Source organism: Gordionus sp. m RMFG-2023, chromosome 1, assembly GCF_954871325.1.
Source record: "Gordionus sp. m RMFG-2023 chromosome 1, tfGorSpeb1-WG-v2, whole genome shotgun sequence".
NCBI classification, from domain to species: Eukaryota; Metazoa; Nematomorpha; class Gordioida; order Chordodea; family Parachordodidae; genus Gordionus; species Gordionus sp. m RMFG-2023.
Window position 1 is genome coordinate 75287238 of NC_088775.1, and position 19477 is coordinate 75306714.

The 19477-nt window shown below is 26.8% G+C and overlaps 1 protein-coding gene and 3 long non-coding RNA genes across 5 annotated transcripts; 2 read left to right on the forward strand and 2 right to left on the reverse strand.

Annotated features, from left to right (window-relative positions):
* Window positions 1–5980: 5980 nt before the first annotated feature.
* LOC135922024 (uncharacterized) lies at window positions 5981–6594 on the forward strand. The gene is made up of 3 exons (XR_010570701.1): window positions 5981–6237; window positions 6290–6465; window positions 6524–6594. It is a non-coding gene; the product is annotated as an uncharacterized LOC135922024 (long non-coding RNA).
* Window positions 6595–9098: 2504 nt separating this feature from the next.
* Window positions 9099–16772, reverse strand: LOC135931365 (pyridoxine/pyridoxamine 5'-phosphate oxidase-like). Of its 2 annotated transcripts, none has more exons than XM_065468425.1 (5): window positions 16537–16772; window positions 16340–16489; window positions 16040–16142; window positions 9882–10141; window positions 9099–9374 (listed from the first exon to the last, which is right to left on the reverse strand). In XM_065468425.1, exons 1-5 carry the CDS (start codon window positions 16608–16610, stop codon window positions 9179–9181), a joined length of 783 nt encoding a protein of 260 aa, XP_065324497.1. In that variant the 5' UTR covers window positions 16611–16772; the 3' UTR covers window positions 9099–9178. The 2 variants fall into 2 exon arrangements, with proteins under 2 accessions (XP_065324497.1, XP_065324498.1); XM_065468426.1 differs by having other exon boundaries at window positions 16340–16496; window positions 16537–16596.
* A 39-nt stretch (window positions 16773–16811) lies between these two features.
* Window positions 16812–17575, forward strand: LOC135931367 (uncharacterized). The gene is made up of 3 exons (XR_010573022.1): window positions 16812–17143; window positions 17182–17353; window positions 17436–17575. It is a non-coding gene; the product is annotated as an uncharacterized LOC135931367 (long non-coding RNA).
* Window positions 17576–18370: 795 nt separating this feature from the next.
* LOC135922177 (uncharacterized) lies at window positions 18371–19175 on the reverse strand. The gene is made up of 4 exons (XR_010570768.1): window positions 19046–19175; window positions 18870–19001; window positions 18553–18829; window positions 18371–18509 (listed from the first exon to the last, which is right to left on the reverse strand). It is a non-coding gene; the product is annotated as an uncharacterized LOC135922177 (long non-coding RNA).
* Between the last annotated feature and the right edge of the window lie 302 nt (window positions 19176–19477).

The following is a 19477-nucleotide window of genomic DNA, read 5'->3' on the forward strand; positions in this document are numbered from 1 at the left end:
TAAGTAAGTATGTTCAAATTATTATTAACATCAATTGTTAATTGGGATTTTATAAAAGGTTTAACAAGAATTTCCTTAATAAAAATACTCACAACCAAACTAAAATTCAAATAAATGCTTTAAAGATGAGTGATTTAAATAATTATTCTATTTTAAGCTTTTAAATTATTTTGGAAATTGTAGTAATTTTGTATAGTGTCTTATTGTACAGGGTAAACTTTTGTACCGGTCTTTTTATCCGCGAGTCGGTTTCTAGATCCTGGTTTTAACTGATTTAAATATTATCAACTAATTTATCTGCCTAACAAAATATACCATTATTCATCTCACCACCTTACACCAGCCCGTTCCAATTCTATTTTTATTTATTTTTTTATGATAAAATTTTAATCCGAATGTACTCAAAAAATAGGTCCGTATACCATCGGTCATCATATAGCACATTGCTAAATAATAAACAAATTTTATTAAAATATATCAATTTATTTTCATTATCTTTACTTATTCCAAACCATGCACTAGCTTATAATTTGCTACATATCACACCCACTAATACGAATGAACCTGACAGGCAAAAAAAATTTGCCCTTCTTTATGATTTATGAGGATTAAGGATTTTAGATTATATGAATCCGATAAATAAAAATTCAGTGAATCCAAATATTTTTTTTTATTTTTCAAATAATTTAATATCCTTGCTACTTTATAATTATTTTGCTAATGAATGATTTTTCTCATTAGTGTTATAAACCTATAAAATTAGTGAAGATCTATTTGTATTTATATTTCGTTTATACTATTACGAGTTTTAGGAAATGTAGGAATAAATAAAATAAATATTTATATTCTTAATTTAATTCTTGAACATTATAAAAAAATTTGGATAGCCTATCAATTTAACAAATGATATGAATTAACTGAAAGGCATTTTTTGTAATGTTGTTGTTATATATTCAAATTTATATTTTTACTTTTTTATAATCTAATTTTTATAACCTTACCTATTATTACTTTTTGTTTTTCGTTTATATGTATTCTAATTTATATTTTTAGATAATATATATATAGTGTGTGTACGAAAAATATATTTTTACTTACTCTCACATTGCTCTCACTATAATCCATATTCTCTTCAGTTGTTAAAAAGTCAAATTTTTACAAGGCTGAACTCAATTTAGAGTCGTAAAATACAACCTTAAATTGAGAGGCTCAATGAGCACATCAGTGAGCAGAGTCAGCTCAAATTTATTTTTAAACGGACTGCTATTAATAATATTTACTCCAGGAATATATTCAAAAATTTTATCCACTTTGTTTTTGATCGAATTAATATTTTAAACTCAAAGGACTTATGTGTATTATTGTAATAAGATAACCAGGCTTTATCAATTTTCTACTATAAAAATTTAAAATAAAAAATCTAAAAATGAGTCCCTTTTGATAACAATGGCAAATAAAAGCTTGATATAAAAATAATTTAAAGGTTTTCATTTTCATTTTTTAAATAAACTTTACTTATCCAGACCTTCATCCAATCAAAAATATTATCACAACCTAAACATGGAAGAGGGGAAATTCGGGTAAAATATTTTTAAAAATCGCTTTATAGTATACCTTATTGTAAATTTTATTTAGCATTTTTTTGAGAAGAATTTATCTAGTTCATTTAATATTATTTTATAGAAATCCTTAAACTTTAAGTCATTTCACATAGAAAATCGGAAATTAAATCTTTATTTAATACCATTAAATTTTTTTATAAAATAATAGATATGAAAGCAATAAATGAGTAGGGGTTAAGTAGCTATAATAATCAAGATGTAAAGGCTTAATAAATTATGATTTAATGATTATTATTATTTTTATAATATATAATATCCTAAATAATTCCATCCTGGCTAATTTATAGACCATATTTTAAAATAACATCTCATAATTGTAGTAATCCCAACTACTAATTATAAACAATACGACTACTAATTTATATTTCAATTTATTTTTGATATGAAATTTTTATTTATTGTTTTTCGAATGTTCGATTCTATTTTTAATATACAATATACATAAATAATCATTTATTAATTTATTACATTTCCTTCAAACAATTTAAAGTTAGATTTCTTCAATAAACCTCTTTGTAGGTTTATGGTTTCTTGATGAGCAACGTAATGTGGTATTTGTATTTGTATTTGCTTCATTCACTGGCACAACCATTTCTGTAACTTCCAAAGAACTTTCATGATTTGGGATAACTAAACGATTTCTTAACTGATCTGCATGCTTCCGTAATGTTTTCCCGGAAGATTCAACAATATAAAAATAAAGTCCTATTCTTTCTTTAATTACTCCCTCTCTCCAACCATTGGTATTTTCATTATTTAACCATATAGGTTGTGAGATTTCAAATTCTCTTTCCTTTGAATGTAAATCATGATGAAGGCTTTGTTTATCATTAGCCCTTACTATTTCGTGTTCGGCATTTGGTCGGATCCAATCCAGACTTGTTTTCAATTGCCTCCCAAACATAATTTTAGCAGGAGATCTCCCTGTGGAACTATGCTCTCCCAATCGGTAGGTTGTTAAAACCTGTGTCATAGCTTCTTTGGGATCGCTAATTGAATCTCTCGTTGCATAATACCGACCTTTCAAAGTTCGTACTGTACGTTCAGCTAATCCATTAGTTTTTGGATGATAGGGTGCCGAACGTATATGACGTATGTTATTTAAATCACAATACCTACGGAATTCCCCTGATAAGAAATGTGGTCCTTTGTCTGACACACTGTACTTGGGTATTCCAAACCTAGAAAACCATTTATTTAGTCGTTTTATCATAGCATCAGCAGAGGTATTCTGCATTAGATCAACTTCTAACCATGGTCTATTTTTCTGGCATCCAGAACATATTTTGATAAAATTTTCTATATCAACATCACATCTGGGCCACCAACAATACAATCTAAAAATAGATTTCATTACATTTTCCCCAGGATGTCCCCAGTGAATCATTCCTAACACTGCATTTCTTAATTTATTAGGAATAACCAATCTCCCATTCCATTCTATAATATTACGATTGACAGAAAGCTCTTCCCGTCGATTATAAAAATTAACTATTTCTTTATCTTTATGACGATCAAAGTTTCGCCAACTTTGCTGAATATGTATTGCTACTTTTTTTAATATTAAATCTTGCTTCGACTCTTTTCGCAGAATATTTTCTGACAATTGCATATCATCCAAATTAATACTTCGAATATCCAAAGCATGTTTAGAATCTTGATTCTCTTCCGAAATTTCTTGGTGTTTATTAATCAAATCTCGAATTCTAGAATCTAGTGTTATGCAACATTTTTCTTTTTCAATATTGTTGACCAAATTGCGTACTTGTTTAATCATAACCTGACGAGGCATTTCTAAATTGAATGCTATAATCCATGGTAATCCGAAAAGAGGCACCCCAGTTGTATTCATTATTACCACTGGTAGAGTCCTTGTCTGTGATCCAATCCTAACATTGACTTGGGTCTCGCCCTTGACGTCTAACGGATGATCACCATATGCAGTCAATGGACTGGTTGGCCTAATTTTTGGTCGCCCAATACTTGTCCATATATCAATTCCTATCAATGACGCTTGTGCACCAGTGTCAAAATCAAATTCAACATCTAACCCATTTATCTCTGCAGTTAGTTTTGCTCGATTCTCTCGATTTTGTTGAATCTTCCAAATATTATGAATAGAATCACTTGATGACACTCTTATATAGTTTAAATTCTTTGATTTACATCAAACTGCAAAATGACCAATTTTTTTACATTTATTACATGCCGCATTTGTAGCTGGACATCTCACTTCTCGGTTATGAATAAAACCACATTTATAACATTTAAGTTTATTATAATCTTTATCATTATTATTATTGTAGTTATTATTCTCTTTATCAAATGTATTATTATACTTGACTTTATTATAGCCTTTATCAATTGTAGTCGTCGTTTTTATTGGATGTTTATAATTATTATCATTATCATTTCTTTTGTTATTAACATTTATCTTATTAACAACTGGCATATTTTTATTTGCCATTTCTTTATCTGCTCGCTCAGAAGCTAATGCCAGATCAAGAATAAATTGAAAAGTCAGTACATTATTATCTCTATCAAGACCGTCGGGATATAGAGCTCTAAGATCTCTTTCCACTCCCGGTATTTCCATGCCAACCATAAACTGATCACGTAAACGCTCGTCAATATCATTAAGATAATGACAACGCTTTCCAATTGTTCTAATTTTATTTGCAAATTCAGTTATGGTTTCAGTTGTTCTCCGTAATCTAACGAAATCAAATCTAGAAGCAAAAGCTGTTGACGTCGGTTTAAATAGTTTAAAACATATTGACTTAATTTCCTTAAAAGATAAAGTTTCGATCGAATCAGGATAACAAAAAACGGTCCACCAACTCAATATTCTTATTGCCAAAAAATGTTAAAAATATATCTTTATATTGACATTCAGATGGGCTTACGTTTTTTAACCGAAAACTGGCTTCCCATTGAGAAAAATATCTGTGAATAGAAGTATCCAACTCGAATTTATCAAATTTAATCGTAGATAAATCCGCTATTTTTTTTGAATCTCCATTTAAGGAATTATTTTCTCCATTTAAGGAATTATTATCTCCATTTAAGGAATTATTTTCTCCATTTATCGTCGCCATTTGTAGTAATCCCAACTACTAATTATAAACAATACGACTACTAATTTATATTTCAATTTATTTTTGATATGAAATTTTTATTTATTGTTTTTCGAATGTTCGATTCTATTTTTAATATACAATATACATAAATAATCATTTATTAATTTATTACAATAATAAAGAAAACAAATCTCTGTTTTTAAAATGTTTACCAAAAAATATAGAAATTTCTGTTAGCATTACCTCAACTTGTAACATTGTAAGCATTTAAGGGTATAGATACTAAATAGTTTACAATTTTAAATTTTAAGAGAAAACATCCAACACTCCTAATCCAAATAAAAAAAGGAGAAGGAGAAAATTTATATTAAAGAAAATAATGGACAAGGCTCTTCGTCCATTGATTTATTTTTCGAGAGAACTAAGATTTTAACCCAAACCCAAGCAATATTAGATGATTTAATAACCGATTTTATAATTGACAGCATACAGCCATTTCCAGTTGTTGAAAATCCATCATTTATAAAAATTATCAAAACATTAGCTCCACAAAAAATATAATTTGCAGAAGACAGTTGTTGCTAGAATTTCCCAAAGATGGGAGAATGAAAAGAAAGAAATCATTAAAAGTCTAATAGAACCATCGTTAATATGCACAACAGCAGATTGTTGGAGTGCCTATCGTTGTTAAACATTTAAATTTGTATAATAATTTAACTACAAACAAATTATTTGAGCAGTTTTAAGAAATGTTAATTTTTAGTTCATATATAGGAGTCACAGCACATTATATAGATCCAACAAGTTTGGAAAGAAAAAATGTAGCGTTGGCTTGTAAAAGAATGACTGGTAGTCATACATATGATAAAATAGCAAAAAATTTACAAGGTATAGCAAAGGATTATTGCATACAAAATAAAATCTCAAAGACCATTACTGATAATGCCAAAAACTTTATCAAGTCATTTAGGTTTATTTTATTATAAATATAAACATTATATTACTTATTTATGATAGAGTTTTCAAGCCAATTGAAAATATTAGTGAATCCATTGTTGATCTGGAAGATGAAGAAACAGTTGCACCAATATCAATATCAGGTCTTTATACTACTGCTCAGGATTTTGAAATATCAAAATCATATATTTTACCTAATCATCAATGTTGTGCCAGTCACACATTGAATCTTGTTGCCACTGCAGATGCAAATAGAGCCTTGCAGTGTAAACAATATCAGAGGGTAAAACTATAATTATAATATTTTATTCCTTAGATATATAGCACAACATTGTCTAAATGCCAAAATATATGGAATAGACAACATAAATCTCAAAATTCAGCTGAGATTATAAAAAACAATATTGGCCAATATTTTATATGTCCCAATATAACTAGATGGAACTCCACTTATAATGCTTTATAATTAATCTCAGAAATTATTAAGACTAAATTTGAAAAATTGGACAAGATTTGCGATGGAATAAAACTACCTAAATTTTTATTTGATGAATGTGTTTATTCATGAATATTGTTTAGTAAGTTATAAATAAAATTTATATTTATATATACAGTATTATTTCAAATTAGCTAATGAAGCCGGTAGCAAGTTCACTTGATATCCTGCAGGGAGATAAATATATGTTCACAGCTTATTACTGTGCAACTATTTCCCAGCTCATTATTAAATTGAAAAATTTTAAACAAATGAACCTGAAATTTTGTTTACCACTCTTTAATGCCTTATTTAAAGGAATCAAAGATAGGTAAATAATAATAAATTAATCAGTATTTAATAATTCTAGATTGGGACAATTTTTGAAGATGAAAATATTTTGGCAACTATGCTTCATCCCTTTTTTTAAACTAGATTGGACATGGTTGCAAATGGATGAAATAATAAAAAAAAACAACTAATACAAAGATTAGTTGAGGAATTATCAAAGTCTTCAAATGAGTGCAAATTAACCTGTGAAAAAAAACCCAATAATTTAATATCCGATTTTTTTCAGTATCCCACAGCAGGAGATATGAATGTTAATGATTTAAATTCTGATAATCAACAAATTTTAAATAGTTTTTTTTTAAAATGAATGCCGAGATTTTAGTATTTTTTAACAATATCCTGAAATAAAAATGTTATTCATTTTAAATATAACACCACAATCCCTTCCAGCGCCCCTGTTGAAAGACTTTTTAGAATAGCTAAAAATGCCTTTACAGATAAACGAGGATGTCTTAATGTCAAAATTTTGAAAATATTTTATTACTGAAATCGAATAATTATTTTTAATCATATATTATATTATTTTATTAATCATATATAATAATTATTTATATTAATCATATATTATATTAATATCTAAAAATCATTATTTTAGTTATATTTTGATAAATGTGATATCAAGTCAATAAATTTAGATAATTTCACGAATTTTCACAATAGAATCCTAATTTAGGTTTATTCAAACTTTATCTAAGAGTATAATAAAATATGTATCTGTATCTAGATAACTTTTTAGAAGCTGTAACTCTATCTGTATCTAGATAACTTTTTAGACTATGTATCTGTATCCATTTAAAAAGTATCATTTAACAGCTCTGGAAAATTTAATATAGAAGGTGGCTGAGTGGAGAACGTTTGCCTTTAAAACGTTATGTCATTAGGTTCGAATCCCGTGATGTACAATAAATTTTCTTAAAATTTAACATTAGAAATATATAGTCTCCATCGATTTATGATAGGAAAGTTGATAGAAAAAATAAAAATTAACATTAAATTATACGAAAACGTTCATTTCTTGATTACGTTGATTATATATAATCTTGATTTTTAATTTTATTTATTTTATGATTATTCAAATTATATATTTTAATTTACTATTCTCAATTCTTGATCTTAATAATTATTAATTAAATTTTCCCCTCAATAAAAACTTCGAATTCTACAGATTATATTTTTGGCATTTAGATAACAGCTTTAAAAAAATCTTCGAAGATTTTTGCTCAAAGTTTTGGACGTGAAAATGTATTATATATTATTTTAGTGTATTTAAAAATGGGTGGGGGTGGGCGACTTTAAAAAATTTAACTTAATTTTAAAGGACTTACAGTTCCAGCGCAAAGCTCGACTTGGGTACACGAGCCAGGCCCTAATTTTTTTTAAATATCCAGCATGAGTGGAAATTTTTTTTCATAAACCTGGGCCGGGTCGAAATTTTAAATGGCGATTAATCTATATATAAAATAAATGGATGGAATTGGATATATAAATGTCACATACAATGATAGTAATGTAATTTTGTTTATATAATTCTATTGACTTTCCTGATTAATTAATATTGAAAGTAAGGAAATATTTTTTTTCCTTTCTGGATATAAATATTGAACATAGTGGTTTTCCATGATTAGAAATAGAATTCCAGAGTTGTTTCATTTGATATAAGGTAGATGCGACCTGATCCCAACTGGCTTGGAAATTTTTGACGAGTGTTTCAGCCTGGTGCAATTATTTACCTGGCTCGTAGATTAGATTTTGTACAAATTATCTGCAAGATCAGAGTCTTTCAAAGATAACTGAAAAGACGGATTAAATTTTTTTACAATTTAAATCTAGTTTAATTTTTTTTAAAAACTGAATTTCTTAAAAATTAACTACCTAGCATCTTAAAAAGTATCCTTATTGATATATTTTTTTATAATATCTTTGCGAGCTTATTAATGGAAGAGAAGAAATTATTGATGAGCTTATAGAAATCAATAGTTTAGCGCCCTTAAATTCAAAAATGAACTTTTTATAAATCAATTAAATGAAAATATGCTCATTATCTAAATATTTTTACAAAATAAAAATTATGGTTTAATATATTCTATTTTTCTTTCGAATTATTAAAAGCTATTATATATTTCTTTAAAAAGATTTAGTATAAGCATGAATATAAAAATAAAGTAAATTATCATTCAAAAAAATTATATTTTACTAGAAAAGTTAGGAAGGGGAAGAACGTGAGCGCGTCTCGTCCTGAAATTAAAGACGGGAGGGGACGAGATGGACGCTTAATCCTCAAAATATACAAGCGAGGCTTCAATAATATCAGTTTAGATATTAAAAATGATAAGGGGAATATTTATGTCAAAATTACATGTTTACAACTTAAAATAGTTTTTAGTTTATCTTATATAAAGTTTTAGAAAATTCCTAATATTTCCACATAAAGTAAAGTGAAAATTTTTATTTATAATACTTATTGATAAATAAGGAGATATTTTTTGTTTTTTAAATTTGGTAATATATATAAATCGATTATCCTTCATAAATGTTAAAATATTTGGTTTTCTTATAATAATTATTAAGAAATTTAAACCAATTAAATAGTTTTAATTTTTATAACATCACAACATGAGGTGGTTTAATCAATAAAATAAACATTTAGGACAGAATATCAAAAAATATGAAATAATAATAGATTCTAAAAAAAGCTATGGAAATAATCGCTGACACCGCCATTGCCCGTCGGAAGTTAAATTGCTAAGTTCCCTAAAATTGTCACTTTCTTCAAATTCTCGACTAATTCCCATTTCATTATTGACTTTGAGGAACAAAAATCTGTCATGGAGACGGTTGGTTTGCCCTTGCCAAAACTCTATCCTATCAGGTTGTAGAGCATACCCACCCCTTTAAAAATTAAATTTTATTTTGAAAAAAATTGTTATAAAAATAAATAATTGTAATATGTATATAATCAATTAATCTTTTACAAATATTTTGAAAAATATAAAAGAAAATTTTTCCCTAAAATGTAATCTTTCAGATATTCAAAGATCCCCCTTTACAAATCCTATTTCCAATGATTCTAGCATGTTCAGCTTTATTTCTAGCCATTCTTACACCATAAGAATTTTTTTAGATATTAAATAAAGGGGGAAATTCAAATAATTATACCACTAGCAATGACATAATAACTAACAATTAATATTAATTATTTCTAAAAATGTAATTTTGATAAGATTTTGTACAAATAAGAAGATTGATATAGTTTGTAATCTAAGACTGGTAAAGTGACACTTAAAGAAAGATTGTTATAAACAAAGTTTTCATTCTTATTCTCAATCAAGGGTTGTTTCAGTGTGTCTCCAAAGTATTTCATTTAATTATCTTTTTAAGATTATAAAAAAAATTAACCAATAGCTAGGGCACTCAAGCAGCTTGTTACTTGCAGATATCTCTTTTTCGTATTGAGAACATAAATTTTCCATTGTGTCCCTATCCTTGACAGGTTGGCTCTGTTTGCTTATTATGGCTGATATTTGGCTGCCTTTGCAACGCTCCAAAAAATATTCAGCATTTTGCGCTGCATCCAATTTAATACATCTCCCTTCAAACCTAACTGAACGGTGGAGAGGCTGCCAGTAAAACACTGCACTAGCTTGGTTATTTTCTGCCTTATAATAGTTATATCAATATTTTATTATCCCTAATACCAAAATCGTTTTTTTTTGTTTTTAATGTTTTGTGTCTGAATTAGAGATCTGCAAAGCCCCTCTCATCCAAAGACCTAACCAGCAGACTGGGACATGAAAGTTTAAAAAAAAATTATAGCAGGCCAGAACAGGCAAAAATATATCAAGCCTGATGGGATATTTGTGCCTATGCATAAATTTTTTAAGGCTGGGTCAGAAAATTATTATAATATCAGGTATGGCCTCAAAAATCTGGATATTAATATTTCGATATATTTAAAACTTTTGTAAAAAAAATTTAAAATAAGTCAGGTAAGGTTGGTCAAATTAAAAAAAACTTTAATAGGCCAGGCCAGAAAATTTTTTTTTAGTCTGGGCTAGACAATTGAGTAAAAATTTTAAAAGGGCCAATGAAGGCCCAGTTTTGCAGACCTATGGTTTGAATTAGAGGTCTGCAATGGGCAACTTTTTAGCCCACAAGCCCACCCATCCAAAAAATTTAACCTGTCCACCCTTTGGTCTAACATTACTCTGCCTCCTCGCCTATTAGTCTAAAAATTTTTATCCACCACCTACTATTTATAAATGAAATTATTATTTTATATTAGATGCTTAAAAAGTTGAAAAAATGTACTCATCCTTGGGTGAGATGGTTTCGGACTCACTTCGTTTCTCTTAATTATATTTTATCAAACATTTTTCTATAATAAAAGCTATTATAACTATAAGAATCAATCGAATTGCGTATGTTATAATTATTCTATCTATATTTTACTAAAGTTCTACCAATGTTGATATAATTACTAATAATAAAACCTCCTTAGCTAACAACCCTATTCTTATGTTAGCATATATAGCTCTACTGGCAGCTTTCATTAAATCTGCTCAGCTTCCGCGAAGAGGCTGGCTGCTAGTTAGTTCACTCTCAGCTTGAAAAGAAAAAGTATTTTTTTTCAATTTTTTAAGCATCAATATAAAATAATAATTTAGTCTAAGCCCTGCATCCTTACAAAAAAGTTTTAACATTTAGAAAATTGCTATATTAAGCATAAAAAATATTCAATTTAAATTACTGATAAGGAATTTTAAAAAAATATTTGAAAACTGATATATATTGATACTAAAAACCTTCCAGCAATGCTAATTCCTCATTGAGAAGAAGCACTAGTGCAGCATATTTCTAGCTAATCTTGATAGTTTTGATAAATCTTTTCCTTGTCATTTATCAAAGTAAGATATCCATTTGAAGTATATCCTCAACTCAAGTGAGATATTTAAATAAAAGGTTGAACCATTAAAAAAAGTAATTTAAATTAATTGTTTATAGTTAAACCATTAAAAAAAGTAATTTAAATTAATTGTTTATAAATTATTTTTTTTTTATATTAAAATTTTTATTAATCAAATTGAAAGTTAAAAGTAAAACATATATAGGTCATTCCATGTCAAATGTTTTACTTTTCGGCCGCGATTTCGATGAAAAATCATAGGCTGGTTATATATGTTCCCATTAGATTATAAACAAAATTTTAGCGGATTAGCAACTATATTAGCGGAGATATTAGGGGTTAAAGGTCTAAAAAACGTCTTTTTTTGCTTTTTACTGGTTAAATAACTAGTTTTTAATTTTAAACTAAATATGATCAAATATTAAATATAATATCAATAGCTAAGTTAATAATTGATGATTATGGCGAAAACATCAAAATTAATTTTTGATAAAATATGGGTCATCTTATGGTCAGTTGAAAACTTAAAATTAATATTTCGAAATGTATATGATCTCCGATTTTTAATTTTTTTAAGAAATATTATCCGTTTACTATATTTTTAATAATTTCTTCAACAATTAGCATGGCTGGATATTTATTTTAAAAAATATTGCGATTTTTATACTTTTAAAAAAATAGATGGCGCTATATATAATAGTTTTAATATGTTAAAATTCATTTTTTTTATTGATTAAAAATATTTATATATCATACTAAATCGATTACAATGTCCATTATATATATTTATTTGTAATTCAGATCATAAATTTTTAAAATCTTCACAAATTTAGCCTAATTAAAATAGTTTATAAATTAATTAAATCTTACTTCATCTAAAGGAATACAAAGCCTGGCTAGCTTGTGAGATTTCTTCAGGAGATAATATATATGTTTGACTGGTGGGAGTAGAAGGATTGACCAGCGAGAGAATATGTGATTTAGGCAACACTAAAATATCATCTTTCAGAGGAAATTTAAATGAGGCTGAAGGTCCACAAGGGTGTAAAAATCGGATTTTTACTTTTTCATTTATATCATTTTTATCGATTATATATCCTAACCACAATTTATCATCATATACACATGTTATATATATATTAATATTTTAAAAATTAATTTTCTCATTTAAAAACGAAACTTGTTTTATATTATATTTTTTGGAATTAGAATATATTTTGGTTTTTAGTCTATTTTGATCAATGAGAATAACCCCGTGAATTTTTTGGGTCCCATGTATAAGCAGTGCATTAAATCTTTACGAAGGGCTAATTCCTCTTCGATATATTCTTGATTGGATACATATTCAAATTGAATTCCATTAATATTTTCTTTAGCATAATTATATAATTCTAATGGGGTTAGGATTTGATTTTTATTTGGCCTTTGAAGACTAGCTCTGGCAACTAATTTTTTGACAGTTCCTCCGATACCGTCACATGCATTTTTGCCGTGAGCAGTGGCAAAGAAATGACATTCGGCAGGAATATTAAAATCGTATTTATGAAGACATATGTTCAGAAAAATTGTGCGATTCTTGTATTGAGACGCGGCTTCATCTGAAAAATATATTATTTTTTCTGGTTTAGAATTAAATTTGGATAAAATAACAAAATTTATATTTTTTAATTCTTCTCCAGATTTATGATATGCTACAAATGGATGTATAGTAGCCTGCAAGTTGTTCCAATGAAATCCCTGAACTTCATCTTGTAAAATGAAGGAATAATCCTCAGAATAATCTAGATTGGTTAAAAATTCCCCATCTTTAAATTTTTTCTACATTTGTCATTAATTTCACATTCTGATGAATGGCGCAGACACAAACAGTGTGTGTGCCACTAGCTCCAACTAAAATACAGTTTTTTGGTCTAAGTTCGGCAAATTTAGAGAATCCAATTGATATATTTGGGTATTCTTCCTTAAACATCTTGAATATTTATTTAAGCTTAAGTCTTTTTTGGACTGATTCTTTCTCGCCTTTAACAGATACACAATCTTTTATTCCAGGCATGAGTCGGCTTATTTCATCAGAACTATAATATTGTTTATTTTTATTGCTTAAAAAATTTTTCAAAATCTTCGAAATTTTTTTTTTCTCTGGTTATTTTAATAATTTAAGATAATGACAATTTCATAACATTCTTGATCTTGATGGGTATGACTTAGTCTGGGGGGGGGGGTGGAGGGTTGGGGGTAGGCCTGGTAATTAATGTGATTTTCGATTTTTCCCTTAATAATTTTCCTGCACTCCTTTAATCCTGCTTTTTTGTTCGTGTGCTAGTCGGATTTTTTAATTATTTTTAATTTACATTGAAATATTAAAAAAAATTATTAAAATTTTTTATCCTGCGAATATCTCAGGGGAATAAGGTTTACAAAGTTATAAAATCAAAATATTTTTAATCAATAAAAAAATGAATTTTAACATATTAAAACTATTATATATAGTGCCATCTATTTTTTAAAGTATAAAAATCGCAATATTTTTTTTAATAAATATCCAGCCATGCTAATTGTTGAAGAAATTATTAAAAAAATAGTAAACGGATAATATTTCTTAAAAAAATTAAAAATCGGATTCGAAATATTAATTTCAAGTTTTCAACTGACCATAAGATGACCCACATTTTATCAAAAATTAATTTTGATGTTTTAGCCATAATTATCAATTATTAACTTAGCTATTGATATTAGATTCAATATTTGATCATATTTAGTTTTAAATTAAAAACTAATTATTTGACATCAGTAAAAAGCTAAAAAAGACGTTTTTTAGACCTTTAACCCCGATTATCTCTGCTAATATAGTTGCTAATGCGCTAAAATTTTGTTTATAATCTAATGGGGACATATATAACCAGTCTACAACTTTTTATTGAAATTGAAAGGGGTCGGCCGAAAATCTTGATTTTTTTGCTCATTTGACATGGAATAACCCATATACGTAATTTTAAAATATATATTAAAAATATCATGTAAACTATTTGTAAAATAAAATCTCTATAAAAACTGTATAATAAAAAATTTAGTATAATAAATAAATATTTTATCTTTTATTATACTAATTAATTGATATTTAACTTTAATATAATGTCCATTTGTTATAATTTCGTTATATCAAGGTAAGTTATAATAATAGTAAAAAAATATAATATTAGTAAATCACAATTATATAAAGTCATTAAATCTTGCTATTTTTTTTAAAATTGAGATTCAAGTTCCCTTTTAGCACTAACATTATAATAGGCAACAAATGTTGGGTGGGAGGAGGTCAAGAAAGGGAGCCGTGGAATAGAAGCCTTCTTGTGGGTCACCAGTGATGGCACAAATTTTTTTATCAAGTTTGAAGAAGATTAGGGCATGATTGCCAAAAAAACCAGTTGTGTCAGATACAATTGGTATGAGATTGCAATTAGTTAGGGAAGTGTATTTATTAATTTTAGAGTTTTCCGCTCACCAAAATGAGTTTTTACTAAATGAGGGAGCAAAACCATGCTAATGGAGTTCCATTACTCTAAGGTATTAAGGTCAGCCCATCTGGGGGTATATTATTCTTGGTTGAGAGGCCACAGGGTTCAAGGGTTGCAGGAATTTGAGTTGAGCATAGAGCAAGAATGGTGCCATTAACTGCACTGTGTCGAGAATGTCTACCTTTAGAGAATCGCAATGAAGAGGATGATGTCCGAAACAATCAACGGGTTGGGAACATAATGTACATGTGGGGTTAGCCAGTATTTTACAACCAAGACGGAGACCTATTGCTATGATTGTGCTAAATTATATAAAAACCAGCTATTTTAATTAAATATTTTGTTATGTCATTAGGTAATGGCTCTTCTACGTAACAAACAGATCTTCCCATTTTTTGTTTAATTTTGACAGATAATCTTTGAATTCTCTTTGCCTTTGGGGAAATGGGTAAAATCAGATTTTCATCCATGTTGATGTTAATTCTTCCATGCAAATCAACCAACATGTCTTCGATAGATTTTTTTACTTAATTAATTTCTTCCAATGACAACATCCACAGTTATAGGTATTTTGGTAAAAAAAATGTTGAAATTTCAGGGAGCATATTTTTTTAAATGTTAATTTAAATGATTATAAATAACAAATAAAAGTTAAAAATCTTTTAAGCCACCCACCCACCCATAGTTAAAATATTCTTAACCTTCCCACCTGCCCATAATTTTAACCTGCTCACTTGCCCACCTACTTTGATGAGAGACCTCTAGCTTGAATATTCAATAAAACATACTTTTGGTCTAGGAGTAAATCATAAAATTAAAATTTTTAGTATTGACAAAATCAAAATTTATGCTTAAAGAAATACTTAAATAAATACAATCAGGAAGAGTTGACATTATACAAAATTTCCTTGAATGTTCAAGGGATTTACTGTCCAGCACATGAACAAAAACAAACAAAATTAAAATGAGTATATTAAAATTTTATTATTAGTGCTCTAAGAAATTTCATTCTTTCAATATTGATTTCTATAAAGTGTGTAATGTCAATAATATATGACATATGTTTGAATGCTATCAAGTAATAATATAATAACATCCACAAATAATTAAACAAATTAAATGTAAAATTTTTACTAAACTAATTGTTTTCCTTTCCAGCTTTCATAATTTGTAAAAAATTTTAAACCAGTCTCTTGATCAATACCTTTAAGTAACACAAATCTGGAAGATGATCTACCATCTCTATTAAATAGTTATTAAAAATGTAACAATATTTTTTAAATAATAGCATAATATTAACAAATTATTCTTTATCAAATTCTTACGAAGTTGTTTTATTTTAATTATAAATAAAAATATTTAATTATAATTGAACTTGTAATCAAATATATCTTTTTAATAACTGTTTTGAACTTTACTAACAACTTTTAAAATTAAACTTTGTACATGTGGAAAGACACATTGAATTTGGTTCTATAATTGATTTTTGGGCATCTCCAAACCACTCATTAAATGATTTGATAGGGTTATTAAATCGTATGTCACATTTTCTTTCGTATAAAGCATGATCTGCATCATTATAGTCAATTCTATTTTCTCAATAATACTATATTAGTTATATTATAGAGAAATTTACTGCGAATATCCATTTTTAATTAAAAAAAAATCTGAACATATAATCCTCCGAATCATGTAAGTTTTATTTGTCATTTTTGATGAATGTCAACATTAGCATCGTGAAATTTGGATTAATTGATGTTTACTTTACAAAGGGGTGCTGGAAGGTGCTTATTTTTCTTAAAGGTTCTACAACTCTTTACGAGCCCAGGCTTCGGCTTAATAAATGTCTAATAGTGCGTACAAATTGTGCGTTGCAACGCAGCGTTTTAAAACGCATATAAAAAAACGTAAACGCAGCCATGTATAAATTGATGCGTTAACTTTTATTTTTTTATTTAAATTTAAAACAAAAAAAATTACTTGCTTTGTATTTACTACAAAGAAATAAAGGAAGGAAGAAGAGCAAGACGTCCAAAATATTTGTTAAAAGAAATCTTTTTTCTGAATATATTAATATTAAAGGCGATTTAACAAATTCGCAATTTTATAATTATACAAGAATGAGAAGAGCGACATTTTCTTATATACTGGAGCTCATATTTCATATATGAGGATATTAATCCAAAAGTTACTAACTGTAACAAACAAATCGATGCTGAGGATCGTTTGTTTGTTACATTAAGGTAAAATAAATTTAATTTATTAATTATTTATATAATAGGTATTTAATAACTGGTGTATCATTTGCACAACTAGCTTATAGTTCAAGGATCACATTCTAAGTAAGCCAATAGAAATAGGACTACCTAGCATAGAGATAGTGATAAAGGCTATTTGCATTCTACATAACATTATCATCAACAAAGAAGGATCAGCTTCCATTGATGATATAGGTAATACCAATATTTAAATTTAAATAAATATATAAAAATCATATTTATATATATTTTTAAAATTATATTATCATCAATACAGATCCTACATTGGCTAACCTTACAACAAGACCATTTTTGGTAAGCAGGGAAAACAACTCAAGCTCACAGGAATCTAAAATCATTAGGGATAAATTCTTAAATTTTTATATTATAATAAATTTATTAATATTACTATTATAATAAATTTATTTATATTACTATTATAATAATTTTATTTATATTACTATTATAATAAATTTATTTATATTACTATTATAATAAATTTATTAATATTAAATAAAATTTGAATAAAGTATTGATCATGAAATAATTTTAAGTTTAGTTATATATTTGTAAGCTTAGTGTTAATTGTAATAGATTAAATGAAGTGGGATCCAAAGTTGAGGATTAATAATGGGGATGAAGGTTGTAGATTAGATTTATATATATATTAAACTTAACAATACAAATATTTTAAATTGCCCTCAATCATAAGAGTGAAACCTTGACTTTAGCCAGTTAATATAATTACAAATATTAATCATGTTTTGCTATATATTAAAATCTTATTTATATTTTTAAAATTACATTTTAGGAAGAAGTTAACACATAATTATCCACTACTTATTATCCTATATTTACATATGAAACAGACTAAATATATAAAAATTTTATTAATAAAATGAAGGTTGTAGATTAGATTTATATATATTAAACTCAACAATGCAAATATTTTTAATTGCCCTCAATCATAATAAAAATAAACTGAGTGAAACCTTGACTTTAGCCAGTAAATATAATCATAAATATTTATCATATTTTGCTATATATTAAAATCTATTTATATTTTTAAAATTACATTTTAGGAAGAAGTTAACACATAATTATTCACTACTAATTATATAAAAATTTTATTAATAACAATATATCAAAAATTAACAATATAACAAATATAAATATCAAAATTATATAGTATTAAAAATATCTAAAGCTGTTTCAGATGTTTCTGTTGTTTGTGTATTTCTTCTATTAATCTTGATAATTTGCATTGTTTTTAAAACTTCTGTCTTGAAAAAAATAGTCTTCATCAGAATCGTAACCTTTCAATACATCAACCAGGCTATCCAAAAAGATTCTATATAAAAGATAAATAAATTATAGATAAAAATAAGAATTACTGGATACTAGAAGATGTTTTTTCCAATACACTCATAAGCTTTTGCAAATCATTTTGATTTTTAGCAGGGTTCCTTGTTTGAGGAGGGGATTCCTGAAAATTACTGACAGTAGGTCTGTCAGCAACCGTGGCTTGCATGAAATTAATATTCATGCACCCCTCCTCTAGATCCTGAAGGTCTCGCTTACTTATCCTTGTTGAGTTGATCCTTAAAGTTCCTAAGGCGTTTCCTTAGGTAATTCACGCTACAATCATAATCTGGAAACTCTTCTGATAATCTAAAAATAAAATTATTAATAATATTATATATTATTTAACTTAATTCCTATGATGGAAAGTTTTTCCATCACAGAGAATGTCTTCTTATGATCAGGATGCGCCTGATTCCAAATAACCTCTTCAGGTTCCAACATTTCAGCAAATCTTTTTGTTATTTCTTCATTCCATGATCTAAAATAATTAATAAATGATGATTTAATTATATATATTCTTACATTTTTGATGGTGTTTTCATTTCTCCACTTCAAAAAAATTTGAAAACGCAAGCAGGTTTACGTTTTGAAAAAAATAATTTAAATGAAAAACGGAAATGTGTTCAATTTGAACGAATGCATTTAAAATGCATTGTTTGCGTTTTGAAACGCAACGTTGCAACGCACAATTTGTACGCACTATAACACAAATGTAGAACTAACATTTACCCTTTCAACCAATAAAAAATCTTTTAATAACCCCAAATTTTTCATATTTTTTTTATCAACAAATTAGAAGAATTTCCTAGTTTGTCCTTTGATTTTGCATTTTTTTTTGTTAAGAATTAATTAAAAATAAACATTAAAATTATTTTAAAATATCAGTTTTTTTATATATATTTAAAAATCAGCGCAAAATAAATATAATAAATTTTATACCATATATTATTATTT